Source organism: Piliocolobus tephrosceles, chromosome 21 (assembly GCF_002776525.5).
Source record: "Piliocolobus tephrosceles isolate RC106 chromosome 21, ASM277652v3, whole genome shotgun sequence".
Classification (NCBI taxonomy): Eukaryota; Metazoa; Chordata; class Mammalia; order Primates; family Cercopithecidae; genus Piliocolobus; species Piliocolobus tephrosceles.
The window spans coordinates 22,235,616-22,251,657 of NC_045454.1; the positions used below are offsets into that span (position 1 = coordinate 22,235,616).

At 55.7% G+C, this 16,042-nt stretch overlaps 3 protein-coding genes across 9 annotated transcripts in view; 1 reads left to right on the forward strand and 2 right to left on the reverse strand.

The window, feature by feature from the left end:
* The window catches only part of LGI4 (leucine rich repeat LGI family member 4), a 31,371-nt gene that overhangs the window by 1,304 nt on the left and 14,025 nt on the right, over positions 1-16,042 (forward strand). For both annotated transcript variants that reach the window (XM_031934921.1, XM_031934922.1), the window contains exon 2: positions 10,544-12,010. The gene's annotated coding sequence lies outside the window, so the exon portion shown is untranslated. The remainder of the gene's footprint in view (positions 1-10,543; positions 12,011-16,042) is intronic.
* FXYD7 (FXYD domain containing ion transport regulator 7) lies at positions 107-11,223 on the reverse strand. Of its 5 annotated transcripts, none has more exons than XM_023196912.2 (6): positions 10,926-11,223; positions 5,635-5,664; positions 3,013-3,087; positions 2,855-2,897; positions 2,664-2,704; positions 107-510 (listed from the first exon to the last, which is right to left on the reverse strand). In XM_023196912.2, exons 1-6 carry the CDS (start codon positions 10,954-10,956, stop codon positions 488-490), a joined length of 243 nt encoding a protein of 80 aa, XP_023052680.1. In that variant the 5' UTR covers positions 10,957-11,223; the 3' UTR covers positions 107-487. The 5 variants fall into 5 exon arrangements, with proteins under 5 accessions (XP_023052680.1, XP_031790784.1, XP_023052679.1 ...); XM_031934924.1 differs by having other exon boundaries at positions 2,864-2,897; positions 10,926-11,035; XM_031934923.1 differs by having other exon boundaries at positions 108-510; positions 2,864-3,087; positions 10,926-11,035.
* Positions 11,235-15,441, reverse strand: FXYD1 (FXYD domain containing ion transport regulator 1). 2 transcript variants are annotated; one of them, XM_023196913.3, is made up of 8 exons: positions 15,377-15,441; positions 14,114-14,178; positions 13,616-13,648; positions 13,044-13,118; positions 12,699-12,735; positions 11,759-11,808; positions 11,522-11,573; positions 11,235-11,373 (listed from the first exon to the last, which is right to left on the reverse strand). In XM_023196913.3, the coding sequence occupies exons 2-7, from the start codon at positions 14,172-14,174 to the stop codon at positions 11,551-11,553; spliced, it is 279 nt and encodes a 92-aa protein (XP_023052681.2). In that variant the 5' UTR covers positions 14,175-14,178; positions 15,377-15,441; the 3' UTR covers positions 11,235-11,373; positions 11,522-11,550. The 2 variants fall into 2 exon arrangements, with proteins under 2 accessions (XP_023052681.2, XP_023052682.2); XM_023196914.2 differs by lacking the exon at positions 15,377-15,441 and adding an exon at positions 15,039-15,278.

The window sequence follows — 16,042 nt, forward strand, 5'->3', positions numbered from 1 at the left end:
GGGGAGAGCTACCCCGGGTTCAGTTCTGCACCCCTACAGAACTGTAGGGGTGCAGAGACTCTGTCTCACCGTGCCCCACAGATGAGAACACACAGACAGAACAGGAGAAAAAACCAAATGCACGTTTATTAAGCTCAAGACATGGACACTGAGGGGCCAGGGGGACGGATCTTCGGGGCTGAGACAAGGAGGTGCAGGGGGACCGTACACGGGGATGCTGGCGGGGCTGGGCCGGGATGGACTCCCGGATCCCAGGAGCTGGAGGCCTGAGGCCCCGGGTCTGGGGTGCAGACGGGCTCTTTGGGGGATCATCATTGCCAAGGCCTGGGGAGGGACAGCAGGGTGCAGCGGCTCCAGCCTTGGGGTGGGTGGGGCGGCTCATTCCGGGGAGCGCTCCCGGCGCGCTGCTGGGTCCCCACCGCCTCCACCCGGTCCTCAGGCTCCCGCGCTCAGACAGGGTCGGCAGCGGAGGTTCCTCGAGCAGGTGTTACACGCCGCCGCCACCAGGGGCTGGGGAGAGAGGGGGGTGCGTGGGCCCCAGAGAGGTGGAAACTGTCTCCCTCCCCACAGCTCGTTGGCTCTCCATTCCCCGGCACCATGGAAGCCAGACCCCAGCCACTGTCACCCCTGAGCTAACACTGAGGAGCTGTCTTGCCTCCCACACTCTAATGTCTGGTTCCCTTGGGGACACCTCTGGCTGCTGTCATAGAGAGAAACACCCGCCACGGGGCTGGCGGCCCCAGACCCAACCTGGGCTTTTGGGGCTGTCCCCCTGCCAGAAAGGGAGTCCCCATCCCCCTTCCCATCCGCAATCTCCTCCTACACCCTCACTCCTTTCCTACGCTCTCTGTCCTGAACATTTGGCTACAACGGGAATTCCCCCATTCCCTACCGGCTCCAGACCATCATTCACCTAGGAGAGGCCAGAAACCTGTGCAAAGTCTTCGTCTGTGCCCCAGGTGACAAGGCCAACCCCCATGCTGCCCTACGCATCCATAAGTGCCCTGTTCATGTTTTAAAACTCATTAAATAAACATGAAACAGGTCCAGCGTGGTGGCTCATGCCTGTAATCCAAGCACTTTTGAGGTCAGGAGTTTGAGACCAGCCTGGCCAACACGGTGAACCCTCATCTCTGCTAAAAATATAAAAATTAGCCGGGTGTGGTGGTGTGTGCCTGTAGTCCCAGCTACTTGGGAGGCTGAGGCAGGAGAATCGCTTGAACCTGGGACGCAGAGGTTGCAGTGTTGTAGTAAGCTGAGATTGTGCCACTGCACCCCAGCCTGGGCAATGGAGGACAGGGCAAGACTCTGTCTCAAAAAAAAAAAAAAAAAAAAAAAAAAAAGGAACCTGAAACAAATTCCACACCAAATACCCCACAACCACTGAATAACCCGCGTGCCCCTCCTGCTTTTTTGTTGTTGTTGTTGTTATAAGAACTTTATAGGAGACACAGAAATTCTCATTTCTGGTTTTTTACAAGTCTCCGGAAAGGCTGCATTTCCACTAAAAACAGGTCAAGATATTTTTACATAATTAAAATTAACAGCCCCAAGGAGTCAGAATCTTTCATCGACATGCTTGCTTGCCTTGCATCCCTGTTGTTCTCCCTTTACACCTTCCAGGCTTACACCCATTCTCCCTCCTCCACCCTGCAGGCCGTCCTCCTCCCATCCTCCTCCCCTTCCTTCCTGGGCTCCTCCTTCCCACATTCTCCCGGAACACCTCCATCCCCTCCACTCTACCCGCTCCTGTGCTTCCCAGCTTTCTTCTCCATCCTCACGCTCCCTGCATCCCATATGTTCTTTTCCAATGTGAATTCTAAAATCTGCATTCTAGTCATCTCTCTTTTTGTTATTTTGATGCAACTATTCAGAAACCTTCCCTCCCTCCCTCTGTCCCTTTTCCTTGGCTATTTCATCCTGGATCTGCCCGGCTGAACGATCCAGTCTGGAAAGCCTCTCCTCGGCTTCCTCAGTGCTCCCTGTCTCTCCCTCCTGACTGACAGAGCTCCTCCCACATGGGGCCCTTCTCTTCACAGGCCTGCAGTTTCCTCTCCTGGGAAATCAGCATGTCCTGGCTTTTATAGGCTTGAGCATTTGTTTCTGGGAATCTCCGTGGACTCTGGGACATGTCACATCTCACTGCCTCCCCACGGTTTAGCATCATCTTTCTTTTCCCTCCCTCCCTTCCTCTCTCCTTTCCTTCCTTCCTTTCTCTTTTTTTCTTTTCTTTTTTTTTTTTTTTGACAGAGTCTCACTCTGTCACCCAGGCTGGAATGGAGTGGTACGATCTCAACTCACTGAAACCTCTGCCTCCCAGGTTCAGGTGATTCTCCTGCCTCAGTCTCCTGAGTAGCTGGAATTACAGGTGCGCACCACCATGCCCAGCTAATTTTTGTATTTTTAGTAGAGATGGGGTTTCACCATGTTGGCCAGGCCGGTCTCAATCTCCTGACCTCAGGTGATCTGCCCACCTCGGCCTCCCAAAGTACTGGAATTACAGGCGTGAGCCACTGCACCCAGCCAGGTTTAGCATCTTTCATCTGCGGCATTTCCTCAGCTTCCTAGGGAATTGTGCTGTGATATCTGCGGGCAGCCCCCCTGCCCATTCCATCCACAAGACTTCCCAAAACCCTCCCAGAACCACAGTTTCTCACCCTCACCTGAAGAGGGAAGCTCGGACTTACAGGATTTGCAGGTTGGGCTGTGGAGGCAGAAATGAGAGAGAAAAGTAGAAAGAGGTTCAGTAACCATAGGCTTTGCGGAACACACATGGCAGGCCCAGCGGATCCTGCCTGTCTGCTAGGGAGGTACCCCGAGGTCCCCTCCCACTCTCTGCCCACTGCTGCCAGACCTCTCAGACCTGGAGTCCGCCTTCCTGCACTTCACCTTCTTGCCTGTTGGGAGAGAGAGAGAGACGGAACAAGAAGACAGGACATAGGGTGTAGGATATGCATGAAAGCCAGCAGAGGAACCGGAGGCCCAGGCAGCCCAGGGATGGGTCACACTTACTGATGACGATGAGGATACCCAGCAGGAACAAGATGGTTGCCAGAGTCATGCCCACAGTCTGCACCGTGTTGTAGTCTGGGGAAGATAACGGGGGACATCGAGGCAGGGACAGCACCTGGGCTCCACCTGGAGCCCCAGTCCTGGCTCTGTGTTGCCCAGCCACGGGCCCAGAATCGCCCAGGGAGGCTGCGGGCCATGCTGGACGCTCCTTCAGGGGGCTGATGTGAGGATGTAGGGCGTGGGCTTGGGCACCATTAGCTCCCCTTGCCCTCTGCATCCTCTGCTTCCCTCCCCTGCTCTCTCCCACCGCACTTTCCACCCTGGATATATACATAATACTCTCCCTCTACCACCTCCTCCTTGGCCCTGGTTCTGTCCACTATTGTCACCCATCTGGCCTCTCTAGGCAGCCTTCTCTAGGGTCTTGCTGGCCTGCCTGCACTCCCACCTCTGATAGCCACAAGGACCCATCAACATTTGAGTCAGATCTGGGTTCTCCTCCGCTCGGAGCCCTCCTCATCCCATTGCCCTCAAGGTAGAAACCAGAGTCCTCACGACGGCCCTCAAAGTCCCATATGATCCAGTCCCTTTCCTTCTTGGACCTCACCCCACCTCACTCCCCCCATCAATCCTACTCCAGCCACAATGGCCTCCTCACTGTTCCTGGGGTATATCCGGCCTGATCCTATCCCGGGGCTATCCTATCCTGTCCTATGACTGGCTGTACCTGCAGCCTGAAAACTCTTCCCCTAAATATCCACATGGCTCCTTCCCTCACCAATGTCTGGGCTTTATTTCACTGTGAGAAAAACCTCTGGCTGTCCTATTCAGAATTTTCCATCCTCTCCTCCACACTTTCCAATCTCATTCCCTTCTTTACTTCATAGGAATTATTCTTACCTAATATTCTTGCCTAATAATATTCTTGTCTTTTTTTTTTTAAGAGATGTGGTGTCACTCTGGCACCCAGGCTGGGGTGCAATGGTGCAATTATGGCTCACTGCAGCCTCCACTTCTTGGGCTCCAAGAGATCCTCCCTGCTCAGCCTCCCAAATAGCTGAGACTACAGGCACACACCACCCTGCCCAGCTAATTTTCAAATTTTTTTTTTTTGTAGAGCTGGGCACAGTGGCTCATGCCTGTAATCCCAGCATTTTGGGAGGCCAAGGCAAGCAGATCACTTGAGGTCAGGAGTCCAAGACCGGCCTAGCCAACACAGTGAAATCCTGTCTCTACTAAAAATATGAAAATTAGCCAGGTGTGGTGGTGTGGGCCTGTAGTCCCACCTACTCGGGAGGCTGAGACAGGAGAATCACTTGAACCTGGAAGGCGGGAGTTGCAGTGAGCCGAGATTGTGCTATTGCACTCCAGCCTGAGCCACAGAGTGAGACTCTATCTCAAAAAAAAAAAAAAAAAAAAAAAATCACAATCATAGTTCATTGCAGCTTCAAACTCCTGGACTTGAGCGATCCTCCTGCCTTGGCCTCCCAAAGCACTAGGATTACAGTCGTGAGCCACCGTACCTGGCCAATTAATATTCTTGTTTAATATATAATTTTCATATTTTGTTTTCTTGAGTATCTGTCTCTTTTCCATTGAGTGGAAGGTCAGGAGGAGGGCAGGAATTCTTGCATTCTTGAATTCTTGTCTGTGTGGCTCATTGCAGTGTCTCCAGCTGCTTGGAACATTGCCAGGCATAGAGCCTGTGCCCGCTAAGTATTTGTTGAGATATGAATTTATGGAGCACTCACTGTGTACCAGTAGTGGTCCAGGCCTCTACCCTCAAGGAGATGACTCTCATATTCTGATAAAGCATTAAAGAAACAACCCCTCCAAAACAAGTCATGCGACTCCAGCTGGGCATGGTGTGGCTCTTCCTTGCCAGGGAGTCAGGAGGGCCTATCCCAGCAGAGTCGTCTCTGTTTGATCTGAGGTCTGAATAAGGAGGAGCCTTAGCCAGCCGTGTACAAAGCTAGAGGAGAAGCATTCCTGCAGAATCATGGCATATGCAAAGGCCCTGAGATGGGAGATAAATTGACACCTAGGGGAAAAGTATGAATGAGCAAAGGGGTGGGGTGGGGACAACAGGAGGGTGTTCAGAGGGGAAACTGGAGCCAGATCTACCAGGCCTGGGGTAACTTTTTTGAGCTTCAATGCCATGGAGGAGATTTAATGGCACCGGCCAGGTATCTTTCCCACAGTCCTCGTAGGTGGGAACTATTACTGTCCCTTGTTTACGGAAGGGCCCAGAGGGGCAAAGTCGCTTGCCCAAGGCCACACAGCTAGTGAGTGGATAAGGCAGGATTCAAATCCAGGCAGCCTGGCCTCAGAGTCATTGCTTCTAAGATTTTCCTTCATCTGCTTCCCTGACGACACAAAGGCACCAGCCCAGATCCCGGTGAGACCTGAAGGGGGCTCCGAGAGGGTGTGAGGCACCCCCACTCCCCCATCTGGTTCTGCCCTCCATGAACCCAGCTGATGTGAACCACACCCATATATATGATCCCGTGGCCAGTGGCCCAGCACATATCGTGTAGCCATAGCTGAAGCCATGTCCGGAGCGACCTGGGAACACCTGTAGCCAGTCCCCAGTCCAGCCCCATCCCCAAATCCAACACTCACCGTAGTAAAATGGGTCAGGTTCCTCAGGAGCTGAGGGGAAGAAGCAGAGAAAAAGAGAAAGAAAAAACAAAAACAAAAACTTAACAGTGGATTTCTTAATATTTTTGAGGATCCAGATAGAGGGCCCAATAATTTCTTTGTGGAAGCCAGATAGAGACCCCTTGGTTTGGATGATGTGGCTTTATGGCAGGCCGCAAGGCTGGAAGAGAATAGCTCAAGCTGGATTCCAGCCCCTACTCACTCCATCAGTCAGCACCATCCTCTATGCAGTGTACAATCTACCCAAACTACATGGCAGTCCTGGTCTCGGACCCCTATGGAGGTCTGATGCAAGCTATGGACTCATTCCCTGAAAAACACAGACGCACTCCCTCTTGCACGTGATGTCACAAGGTTAAACAGACCCCATTTCCACTGGTGGTCCAATGAATGTCTCAGCTTCCCCTAAACACTCCCTAAAACTTCTCAGTCACCTGAGGGCTTCCACAGGCACCTGCTGCTACTGCTGTCATCCACTCACTCCTGACACTCCATCCAGTACAGAGAAGCTGTGCTGATTCATACTCCTCCTCTCCTCTCCTCTCTCCTCTCCTCTCCTCTCCCCTCCTCTCCCCTCCCCTCCCCTCCCCTCCCCTCCCCTCCCTTTTCCTTTCCTTCTTTCAGACAGGGTCTTGCTCTGTCACCCAGGCTGGAGTGCCCTAGCACGATCTCAGCTCACTGCAACTTCCACCTCCTAGGTTCAAGCAATTCTCCTGCCTCAGCCTCCCAAGTGCTGGGATTATAGGTGTGCACTACCACTTCTGGCTAATTTTTGTATTTTTAGTAGAGACAGGATTTCATTGTGTTGGCTGGTCTGGTCTCAAACTCCTGACCTTCAGTGATCCGCTTGCCTCAGCCTCCCATAGTGCTGGGATTACAGATGTGAGCCACCGCATCCGGCCCATTATTACTTATTTCTAAGACACCATCAAGTTTAAGATTCAAAATTGAGTTTGTAATGGTTTTGGTGTGTGTGTATGTGTAAATATGTTTGGAACTCTACCGCATGAAATGTCCCCATCCATTAGAAGACACATAATGATTTCAGAAATGTTCACATGTGGATAAAATGTGTGTGTGCCTCTGGATTCACTTTTCTCCACTTCCTGCCTTCCTGGTCCTAATCACGTTCCCCTGCAGGAGAGCTCAGAACATCCTTCCCATTCAACAAGTTCATCCCGATGGCTCTCGAATGCCTCTGACAGTTCTTATCATATTTGGCCTTTCCTAGAGCAGAATTTGGCAGCAGACTGTCTGCCACATGGCGAGAGGGTGAGGGGTGCCAGGGTGATGCCTGATGTCATGGGTGTTCTTCTTCCCCCTTCCAGGCTCAGAGATGGATGGCTCCCTGGAGGTTGGGTAGGGCCATGTGACTAATTCTGGCCAAGGAACTGTGAGTAGAAGTGCATTGTCACTTCCAGGCTGGGACGTTTAAACATTCAGGAACATTCAGGCCTCCGGGCCAAAGCTGTGTTTCACTGCTAGCCTGGTGGTCTGAATGTTCAAGATGCTGACTGTTCTAGTTTTCTTTGATGACTGGTCAACCTGTGATGCACATATAGCCTAAGTGAGAAGTGAACCTGGTTGTCATAAACCCCTGAGACTTTTGGTACTATTTGTTACTGCAGCATACTCTAGCTGAAACTGACTGACAGAGGTGGCCCCAAAACAACACCTGTTTGTTACCGCAGCATACTCTAGCCGAAACTGACATAGAGGTGGCCCCAAAGAAAGACCATGATTCACACAATGTGTAAGTTTACCCTTTCCAGGTCTCTGTCCAGTCTTCGAAGAGGATGTCTTAGGTTGTTGCTGAGATATCTTTAACACCTTCCAACCCTTGTTAATCTCCCCCTTTACCTAAGAGAAAACAGGCCTTGGGCTCTGAGTCTTCAGCAGGCAATAAAATCTAGGCAGAATTTTGTGGCATTATTTGGTTTTCTCCTTTACTTATTGATGTAACCAGCAAGGGGTAGCCCTGACTCCATTCCAGCCTCCCTGGTAAGCATCTGACAGATATCAGTGCATTTACCCTTAATCTTCATAGCAACTCTTTCATATGGGTGCTATCTTCATCCTCATTTCCTGCCAGGGGGACACCAGACCCAGAAAAGCGAAATCACCTGCTTCAGATTGCTCTTATGCTGCCTTCAATTTAAGGCAAAAAAAAGATGAATTTTCCAGCTGGGCATGGTGATTCATGCCTGTAATCCCAGCACTTTGGGAGGCCAAGGTGGGCGGATCATGAGGTCAGGAGTTCGAGACCTGCCTGGCCAATATGGCGAAACCCCGTCTGTACTAACAATACAAAAATTAGCTGGGTGTGGTGGTGCACCCCTGTAGTCCCAGCTACTTGGGAGGCTGAGGCAGAAGAATCACTTGAACCCGGGACGCAGAGGTTGCAGTGAGCCAAGATTGTGCCACTGCACTCCAGCCTGGATGACAGAGTGAGACTCCGTCTCGAAAAAAAGAAGAAGAAGAAAATGATGAATTTTCCAGTTGTGATGGTGCTATAAAATAAAGCTCATTGTTTTTAAAAAGCTAATCCTGGGTTGGGCACGGTGGCCCATGCCTGTAATCCTAAGCACTTTGGGTGGCCAAGGCAGGTGAATTGCTTGAGCCCAGGAGTTTGAGACCAGCCTGGGAAACATGGCATAACCTGTCTCTACAAAAAATACAAAAATTAGCTGCGTGTAGCGGGGAGTGCCTTGTAGTCCCAGCTACTCGGGAGGTTGATGTGGGAGGATAGATTGAGCCCAGGACTTTGAGGCTGCAGTGAGCTGTGATCGCACCATTGCACTCCAGCCTGGGTGACAGAGTGAGACCCTGTCTCAAAAAATAAAAGTAAAAAAGCTAATCATTTGAAGGAAAAAAATTAAATAAATAGCAGTGTGAGGAATATTTGAATAAAGTGAAAATTGTGACGGTAATACTCAAAAGCGCCAAGATGGTGAAACACTGCTTCAGGGTCCCTTGTGCTCTGTGTAAGTTTCCCCACCAGAGAGTGAGTAAATTTGTTTGACTCATCGCTGCTGTTCATCCTGACATTTATGAAAGGCTCTCCAAGTTTTCTGGGATGAATGAATGAAGGAATGATTATGAGGCGGTCCTAGGCTGCAGGAGGCTGCAAAAGGTGGATTGTCTCACTAGTCTGTTTTCCACACACCTGCCCTTCCCCAAAGTTATCAGGAGCCCACTGGGTGAGCACCTGTCCCAGAATCTGGTGTTCCATGCAGGAGATCCTCCTCTGGTCCCTGCTGCCCCAGCAACCTGGGCCCCCAGGCGTGGCTGGGCTAAGGGTGGGGCCAGGAGTCAGGCAAAGGAATGTGCACTACTCCTGGCCAGCTGCCAAGGAGATATCCGGAAGGAGGTGGTTGCTATGGTAACTGGGGCATCTCGTGAGGTGAAGAAAGGTGATAGGTCCCGGCATCCCAGGTTGGGTGGGGTCCCTTGTGAGGTCCTGTGTAAGATACAGGTTTCAATCTTGACCCTCTCCCCTCCTTTTGCACCTCCTGCTGTTGCCCCTGCAGGACTGGCTTCTGGCCAAGCTGAGGGTCCGTTTCAGGGACAGGGACCCGGACCCAGCTGTGCTCATGCATCCCTCTTCTGTTCACCCCTAATTCTCCCGCCCGTTCTCTGGCAGGGCGGAGGGAGACAATCTCCCCTCTTCCCCCCTCGCTCCCCAACAATTCATTAATTAGTTTCCTTAAGCAGTTTGCAATGCACAACATGCTTTTCTTCCCCCGGGATTTCCCGAGACCTGTGGTCCCCTCTCATGCTGTGACTGGGAAAGGGGGAGGCAGAGGAGGTGGGGTTGAGGAGTCTGTCCTCCCACCTCTGCCCGTCTGCTGCCATCGATCCTGTTAACCACCACCTCTGCAAAAAGAAGCCCTGGGCTCCCGCCAGGCCTGCTGCCTCAGCCCTGCCCCCTCTCCCTAGGGTGGTTTCCAGCCTCTGCAGCCCCCCCCACCCCCCGCCCTGCTTCAGATTCTGCAGATATGGCTCAGTGCAGCAGCCCCCGCCTTCTGGGAAGCACGGAAGGGAGGGAATCTTCCAAGTGGAATTGGGGTTCCCTTCACGGCCAGTGGCTTCTCAACACCCCTGGCCCATCCCCAGCCCTCAGTGCTGGAGACCCTAGCTGGGCACCCGCTCCCTCTTGAAGCAGTCTGCGCCTTGCTCCTCTGCAGAAGCAGGCTTAGCAATGGGGGCTATTAGGGAGCGACGGTGGAAGTGGGTGTTCAACTGGGTGCATAACTGGGTTAATGGGTGTGGAATGGAAATCAGTGTGCGGCTGGACGGGGGCAGTAGGGGCAGCTAGGTGCATACCCGGGTACACCTCTGGGATTGGAAAACACCCCTGCTGTGGGCTGGGAAGGAGGGTCCCATCACCCCATTCCCACCCATGGGGGTTCACTGCAGTGGTTTGGGCCCCACCCCACACTGCTTCCTTCTCTTTCTATTCCCCTCTCCCCATGGGTCCGTCTCTCTCCCTCCCTCTCTCTGCTTCTCTCTCCATAGCGGTCTCAATCTCGCTATCTCCCAGCTCTCATTTTTTTTCTCTCTCGCTCTCTCTGCATCTCTGTCTACCGTTCTCTGCCTCTCGCCTCCATTGGGAATCTCTCTGAGTCCATCTATTTGTCTTCCTGGGTCTTTGTATCTGTGACTCTGGATCTCCTGCCTCTCGGTCTCTGTCTCTTCCAGGTTCTCCCTGTCCATCTCTTGCTATATCCCTTCTCGCTATCTCTTCCTTCAGCTCTCACTCCTTTCCTCTGAACCTGGCTGTCAAGGGTTTCAGGAAACACACACCCTAGGAGACAGCACTGGAAAGAAGAGGGACATGAACCTCCTCCCCTTCCCTTGCCCACCCCAGGGACCCTGAAATCTTCCAGAACGTCTCTGGCCGCAGACCCACCCGCTCCCACCCTGCAAGCTCATCTCTTCCCGTCTGCTACCACCACGGTGCAGGACCAGCCACCCGGTTGCCATAGCGACCTGTCCGAGCATCCCTTCTCCCGGGACTGCCACTCTCCAACCGCAGGTCTGGCACAGGACGCCCGCCGGGGAGGGGGTGTCCCAGAGACCCGGAGGGGCGATCAGGGGGGCTGCATTACAAGGGCCTCCGCCCACAGGAGGAGCAGACCTCCCTCCCCCCACTCCCTTGCCTTACCATTGCTGAAATCTCCCGACACCCTCTCTCCTAGGCTCTCAGATCCCGGAGCCCCCCTGCAACCCCCTCCCCAGACGACGCTCACCCTTTGTGGGGGTCTGGGTCGGGGTCGCCATGCTGGGCCGGAGCAGGGGGCTGCTGGATGCTTTGGCGGCGAAGGCGCGCTGCAGCAGCTGGAAGCAGGACGGACCGATATGGGGGGGAGCTGGGGGGAGCCCTGGCGTGGGGGGGCCTGCAGCCAATGGGGGCCCGGGGAGCCCGCCCCCGTGCAGGCCACCCCCGCCCCCGCCCCCGCCCACCACCGTCGTCCCCGCCCCTTCCTCTAGGGTGGGGCGCCCCCTGCTGGGGTCCAGGGGCGCTGGGCTTTCGCGCTGAGGGACCGAGACCGACAAAGTGCAGTCGAGAGGAACGCACGTTTTATTGGAAGTCTGGGCGGCAGGGGGAGTCTGTGGGGGCAGGGCTGGGGAAGGGGCGGCGGAGGGGGCGGTGGGCACGCAGGTGGAGCATGGGAGACGTCAGGTGCCAGGGGAGTCCTGTGGGATGAAAAGGGTGAGTGAAAGGCGAGGGGGGAAGTCCAGCACCACCCCTCGCCGCCCTGCAACCCTGGCACTTGGCCCCCTCCCTCTCCCGCCTTTCCTTCCTCCCTCCTTCCCTCCCACCGCCGTGTCAGAGCTGCAGCACCTGGCCGGATTCCATCGCGCCAGGTGTTTCTACCGCCTGCGGGTGGACAGACCTGGGGGGAACACGGAGGTCGGGGGTCATCAGGAGGGGCATCCCCAGCTCCTGGGCAGGCGGGGCAACTCCCCTCCCTCCGCTTTCAGATCCAGCCCCTCCCTCTACGCAGCCAGGGAGGGCCAGGAAAAGGGGTCCTTGGAACCAGCCCTCTCCCCAAAATACCCGCAGTCTCCCCAGACTCACGGCGGATGGAGCTGCGGAAAGTTCCCTCCTCTTCATCGGGTTCCCCAGTCCTGGGAAGACAGAGGCAGAGGGATTTCGGGATGGAAAGGTGGAGAGGCTGCCCTTCTAGGAACCCCCAGTACACGTCTCCTTTCCCAGACCGGTGTAACAAGGCCCAGATATGGACGAAGAACAGGCTCGGGGTCCGCCAGAAATAAGAAGCACCCAGGAGCAGCTTAAGTGCTTGGCAGGGGGCTTCCAAGCCGGTTAACAGTGAGTACCTTCGCGGATTTGGGGGCAGGGATGTGAATTTGGTAGGGGAGGGACAGTCAAGGGGACTTGGCAGACTGTCGTGAGATGGCCTGGGTTGGAAACCCGGAATCCCCCATCTTCCACTTGAGTGATCTTGAACAAAGTGACTTTACCTCCCTGTGCCTCAGTTTCCTCATCTGTAAAATAACAGCACCTCCCTCCCAGAGGAAGTGAAACCGTATCTGACACGTGGTACACACCCAATAAATATTAGCTACAGCTTATGATAATATCTATAATTGTTCTAACATATTCACACATTGTCCGTGCTTTAACATTTTATTTGAAGAGGAATCAAAGAGCTAGGAACAGGACTCTAAGCTAAACTGGGCCGCGTGTGAGATGATCTCATTTCACCGCCGTTCCTTCTTTCCTGCACTTTGTGTTATCACGCTTTGTGATTTTTCTATCTGTGGGGCTGTTGGAACCCACGGCCACCGCCTCCACTAGGCTGGGAGCTCGGCCAGGAAGGGCGGGAGGTTTTTTCCTCGCTTGGTCCCAGGGCCTGGCTTGGGCCATGGTACATAGTAGGTGCTTAATACTTAGTCGCTGATGGGGATCGGGCTGCGGGTCAGGCGGACTCCCCGCCCTACCTGCGGCGCCCTCCAGAGCAGGAGCGGGCAAAGGAAGGCGAGGAGGGGCGTCTTACCTCTGCTGCTGGTTGAACTTGCACCGGCATCTTCTGCCTGTGGGCGTGGAGAAGCAGGAGAGGCTGAGGCTCCCTCCCGGCGGACGCCAAGCGGCGCTGTAGCTCCACCTCGCCCTCGCGAGGGGCGGGACTTGGGGGACGGGGCGGGGCTAGAGGCGAGACCGGAGGCCGGGGAGCCAAGGCAGGGTAGGCGGGGCAAGGCCTGGGAGGGGTTGGAGCGGGGCGAGGCGGGGCCAGGGCGAGGGGGGCTAGGGGGCGGGCCCGGGGAGCTGGGGGAGAGGCGGGGCCGGGGAGAGGCGGGGCGGGGGGGGGGGGGGGGGGGGGGGGGGGGCTAGGGGCACTCACTGAGCACAATGAGGATGCCCAGGATGAAGAGGATCCCGGCGATGATGAGGCCTCCGATCCGCAGGGACTGGTAGTCTGTGAGCAGCAGAGCAGGGAAGGTGAGGGCAGGGAGGAGAGGAGGGAGAATAGGAGAGGGGGAAATTGGGGAGGAGGAAACAGGGAGAAAGGACCAGCAGAGAGAAGCGGGGAAATAAGATCAATTAAGGGGGAGCAGATATGGGAGGAGAAAACTGGGGGACCAGGGAGAGGAGAGAGGTGTATAGGAAAGGGAGGGAGGGGGCAGGGAGGAGGGGGACAAGGGGAGAGAAGATGGGAAAAAGCAGAGGATGGGCCACGAGATGCTGAGAGAGACCCAGGCAAGAGAAAGAGAACCAGAGAGGTATCACATAGACAGTGACACAGAGAGACACAGACAGGGAAAGACGCAGACAGGTGGAATCAGAAAGGAAGGACAAAATAGAGGGAAGGAGAATGACAGAGATTTCATACTGGGACTCTGGGGGAGGGTGAATCAAAGGAACAGCAAAGCCAGGATCTCCCCCAAAACTCTCAGAATTAGACCCCCCACTCACCATAAGTGAACGGGTCTTGCTCCTTTGGACTTTCTGGAAAGAGAGAAATCAGGGGTTGAATGCTTCCTGGGGTCCTGGACGGGGAGGGGCATAAGGAGACCCCTGGGGGCTCTGCCTTGCTGGGCTGAGAGTCTGAGGGTGTCTAGGCAGGCTGCCCACCCTCTCCGGGTCCCAGCTGCCCCCTCTGCACTGTCGCAGATGGGGCAGGGAGCACCTAACTGCCCCAGCTCCCTGACTCATGGCAGGCTGCCTGTGACCCAGTTATCCCACCAGGGATTCAGCCCCATCCCACTCCACCTTTGCCTGATCTGGGGCTTCCTCTCCCTTCCCCCAAATGCCAGCCTGTGACTGGACCCCACGTGGAGACCCCCAAACTTCTTGGTACCCCAGCCGACTCAGTCTAGGTTGCGGTCTCCAGCTTGGTTCTTGATTGGGGTTTCAGTCCCCGCCGCCACCCCGGGGCTGAGGTGGGTAGCGGGCAGCCTCCCCTGCACTCACCTGCCTTGGCCATGGTGAGGAGACTCACACAGAAAACCAAGATGTGGCCAAGAGACGCCATTGTCCTGGGGGGGACACAACAGGTTAGGCAAGTGTGTGCCCTTGCTCTCCCACATAGGGCTTGAACCCAAGGGATTAAGTCAGAGACAGTCTGGGGACTGAATCACCGAAGCATTCATCCTCTAGCTTGGTGGCTCCGAGAAACAGGGGTATCCCCAGCTTCGTGGGGACACAGTGTCACCAAAACAACCTCCACTATGGGTTCACACAACAACACAACGTAGCAGGGACAGGGATGAGACACAGAGTCCCTGGGGGCCTCCCTCGGGCCTCCACCTCCCACAGCAGGCCCCCCATTCCCAGACCTACCCTGGCAGGGCAGAGGAGGCGCTGCCTCACACCAACACGGAGCAGGAGACAGCGGGGCACGCCCAAGTCCCACCTGCCTACACGCCCGGCCTCACTGTGCCCCGCGAAATCCCAGCTCCCTGCCCTCTCCGCCTGCCCGCTCCCAGCCTGACCCTGGGTATAAATATCTCCCACTTCACCCTGGAGGAATTCGGCTCGCTCAGGCCACCATGGCAACAGCCTGCCTTCCCCCACTCAGGGGGTCACGCACAGCCCTGTCCGGGTGAGGCCCAGCTGCCACATCGCCACAGGCTGCCCCTGTGGGAAAGGCCTCCCTGTCTCCTCCCTGGGCAGCAACAAGGAAAGGAAAAGACAGCCCTTCTGCCCGCCTCTGGGTGACATCTTTCACAGTTGGATGTCAGGCAAGTGACATGAGGCCCAGGTCAGTGGGCCTGAGAGAAGACACTGCTGGGGCAGGGATGCGCGCGCGCGCGCGCGCTCACACACACACACACACACACACACACACACACACACACATACACATACTGGGGCCGGAGTGGACATGAACAACAACCTCTCCCCAAACTTCTGGTTGGAGCAGGACGTGGGGTGTAAACACCGTCAGGCATCCAGCACTCCTCCTCTGGGCCTCCGGTGCCCCCACACCGTGACGCAACCAGCCCTACACATGTGTGTGTCCGAATTCCACACCCTGCCAGGGTGCACACGCACCAGCAGGACAGGGAGGAGTCGCCCACATCCCACCCTGCAGAACCCACTGCCCCAGCCACACTCCCTCCCTCTTGGGTTGGCCTGCCTGGGAAGCCTCGGGCTGGCCACTCCTGCTCCCAAAATAGGCAGCCCAGCCAGACCAGGGGTGAGGCCTGGAGGGAAGGAGTGGGGGACGCTCACCCCAATCGGGCTGTCCCCTGCTGAAAGAAGGCCCCCAAACGTCCTGCTGTGCCCCGGGGGCTGAGCACTTTGGACCCCCTAGCCCAGAGCTGGACGCGCCGCCCCCAACAGGCTCCCCTCCCAGCCCCACCCCACCCTTGCCCTCCCCAACCAGCAGCTGTAACTGGAGCTGGGGCTGGAGGGGGGCCAGGGGGCGGCCCCCAGCCCAGACCGCCCTGGCCCGCTAGGTTAACTCTCTCAGCTCAGATGGAGGAGCAGCAGGCAGCCAGCAGGCAGGCTGGAGAGGCCAGGAGGACTGTGGAGGACAGGGTTGTGAACACACACACACACACACACACACACACAGACACGCGCGCCTCCAAGAGCTTCTGGGCTGAGGCGGCTGCCCCCTGGGAATTGGGCCCAGCCAGGGCCTAAGGTCACCCAGCCTGACTGCCCAAGAGCCCACTGACCCCCTATCCTAGTGCTCCATGGGGTCCTTAACAGGGCCGTTTTAGGGGACGGGAGGGAGGTGTGTGTGTGTGTGTGTGCGAGCGCGCACGTGCATGCAGTATCTGTTGCAGTAAGATCCCCAGAAATGCTACACACACATGCACACACACACACACGGGGAATCCCAAAGACCCAGATATACAGGTACAAAACCAGACAAAACCACGTATGTAT